Consider the following 3,131-nt stretch of genomic DNA (forward strand, 5'->3'; position numbering starts at 1 on the left):
TTGTTTGAGAAGAAGAGTGAAGAGAAAGGGACTTTCATGAACTTGTGGTTTACATGCTGCCCAATTTGTTGAATATGGAAGAATGTTTATCGCCAAACTGCAATTCTTTTAATTAATATATTTCAGCATGATCCTTCCTTGCATCTAGTACCTCCCTCTCTCAGTTATCTCTGTCTCTCTCTTCTTAATAATTTTAAAATTGTTGTGGCTTAAGAGACTGTTATAGGGCTCTTTAATGATCCAGGTTCTATTAACACGTTAAGTGAAAAAGAATTAGTTCCTGTCCCTTTATAGGATTTTTTCTTTCCCAACACAAGAAGCCATTTTAAATGTTTATCAAATACTTGGGCCATGATATATCACAAGATAAACTAATTTGAGTGAGATAGTTTGATTACATTACAAAATCCTTTAGTTGTTATAGTCTTTCTTGGAATCTATCAAAAAACATGCATTTTTAAAAGCGATTTCTAGAATAGTAGCATTTAGATTTTAGTCCTGATAAAGGCTCACTTTCCATTCATAGTCAGAACCTAAATGTGCTCTTCTTGTACCTAAACAGATAATAAGCACTCAGCACACTCCCCCTTCTTGACACAACACACTGAGACTAATCACACATAATTGGAGAGGAGGAGCAGTGGGGCTGGGCAGGCTATTGTGTCCAAAGGACAAATGGTCAGTTTATGAGGCTTTTGTCTGATGTATAATTTCTTATACATCTAGAAAAGGAAAAGTCCTGCTGGAAAAAAAATTTTTTAAAAATCATATAGACACACACACATATATATATTAAAAAAAAAAGCCTTCGTCACTGAATCAAATGAGGACATTTCAATCATCAATTAAAAAATCAACAGTAGAATTAAAAAAAAAAAAAAAAAAGGAAAAGTCTGAGGATATAATAGGTGCACTTTAAAAAAATCTTAAGACAACTATTTCCTTATTAATTAAATGTGAATGCATTTACAACTTTACAAGCAGTTATGAAAAACAACAAAGTGTATTATTAATGTATTTTCAAATATAGCCCCAAAATAGCATTTAAAGAGATTAACAAAGTACATGCAAGGTTAAAGGCACAAAAGAGAAAGAAACCAGCTTTTACACCTTGATTAATGTATACATTTGACATCTGATGGCTTTTTGGCTGGAATATAATTGGAAAAATGCATTCTAAATTGATACCGAAACAACGTCTCAGTGTTTACACACTGTGAAACAAACCACAATACCTTCTTCAGCACTTAGATTAAAATATTTCTCTGATGATGACTTGGGAACAAAAGGGGAGAGCAGAATCCTCTCATTTCCTGACCATCCACATACAGGGGTTAATTTTCAGTAGTCCATCTTAAAACAACAACAACAAAAGTGTCATCCTCTATTTGTGTTTGGTTAAAACAAGAAGAAGAGGGTAATGGAGGTTTTCATCATATGTATCTTTTTCTTCATTTTTCAACTGCAAATAAAAAATGGAAAAAGTAAGCAAACTATATGAAAGTATTTAAAAAATACTGGCAGTTCTTGCTCAACTATATTCCTTAGTGCAAATGATACTCCTAAATATTAAACATTTACTAACCACAAGAAGAAATCTTAAGGTCAAATACTATCACAGCGATGGAATAGTGTGTGAAATATTACCATGAACTACTCAGAGTTTGTATTCATGCAATAAATAGTTGCACATTGCTTGTAAAAAAGTGAGGTTCCAAGCTGCTGTATTAAAGAAAAAATTATATTCAAGAGAGATTTAAGGCCTGAATTAAATCCACTAAGCAAGAAACTTCAGAATAAATGATAAAAGTTTATCTCTCATCAGCCTAACTCTTGCAGTGTATTTGATATTTAAGATCAAAAATTTTTTCAGACTTATGAAATACCATAGTACTACCTGAAGGTTTACATAATTGCAAGCCACTTCCAGGGTTATAATGCAGTTCTTAATGAGCATATTTATTAATTATTCTTAATTTATAAAAATCTTATTGTAAGAGACAATTATCACCTGATGATTCAAGTGATACTATTCAAATTGCTAGGGGTAATATTATGTGTGCTTTTCTGATCTGCGCTAAAAGAATAGGTTTCTAAAAAAATTTTTTTTCAAAGGAAACTACTCATAGAATTACATTTTGTAATCACCTCACATGAACTTATTTGAAAAATTTTAATACAAGCCTAAGGAAGAAACGTGAAAAAAAAAAAAGCAAAAGCAAAAAAAAGCCTTTAGCCACATATAAACCTTTCCCTCCCTTAAAATAATATGTTTAAAGCCAGTACTCTTCTTACGCTGTATTGTTTTGCCTCTATTTTTCTTGCCATGCATTAGGGATTTTATTTGGACAGTGTCACAACATTGCTGGTGTTATTTAAAGATCTTTTCCATATCATATTCTTCAATGGTGAAGTGCCTCTGTATAAACTACTGTCTACGAGCAATTAACACACTTTTCCTTTTTCATAGCGTAACATAAAGCTGATCTATTCTTTAAATTCTAATCCACTTTAGTAAGAAGTGTTTGTGTATAATTACTAAAGTAATGACAATCTGCTTCCCAAGATCTCTAACTTTACCACAGGTGGTTTCCTTTGTTTGCACAGGATTGCTCATCAGATGCATTCCATCCTGGCAATTTTATATACCAAGAAAAACTGTATTTTCTTTGTGCCTTAAAGTGTTAACAAGCTCCAAATTTCACTGAGCCAAAAATCTACCACAAGAAAAGTTAAAAGGACTTGGGAGAGCCAGATGGTTTATTCCCAGTTGTGTTTTTCTCTTCTCATGTATTTATTGGGCTCCACTTGCTGGAGTGGCAAATCAGAGCCTAACTGTGACCTTTGGATGTGGACAGACATCCTTCTGGCAACCTTCTGGAGCATGGGAAAAGTAAATGGTTAGGACGTGCCTACAGCCTGGCCAGCTTTGGGTGAGCAAACCCCACGCTAGATCAGTAATGTAGACAATTCTGCACACCGAAAACACGAGGAAGTAGGAATAAATCAAGGCAAACATATTTTTTCGAGGGAGGTGACAGAAACAAGGTGCCCCCCCGGCATTTTAACCTGGATTCTACAGTGACCTCTGGCGGCCAGCACACGGGTTCTGCTAAGGTATTTAATCTCAT

General features: G+C 33.9%; 1 protein-coding gene across 1 annotated transcript in view; it reads right to left on the bottom strand.

Moving 5' to 3' along the window:
• Positions 1–984: 984 nt before the first annotated feature.
• CAMKMT (calmodulin-lysine N-methyltransferase) overlaps positions 985–3,131 on the bottom strand; it is a 221,280-nt gene continuing 219,133 nt past the window's right edge. Inside the window, exon 11 of the mRNA XM_084514642.1 lies at positions 985–1,462. Coding sequence (XP_084370768.1) covers positions 1,385–1,462 — 78 coding nt within the window. The 3' untranslated portion in view covers positions 985–1,384. The remainder of the gene's footprint in view (positions 1,463–3,131) is intronic.

This window comes from Aythya ferina, assembly GCF_964211825.1.
Source record: "Aythya ferina genome assembly, chromosome: 3".
Classification (NCBI taxonomy): Eukaryota; Metazoa; Chordata; class Aves; order Anseriformes; family Anatidae; genus Aythya; species Aythya ferina.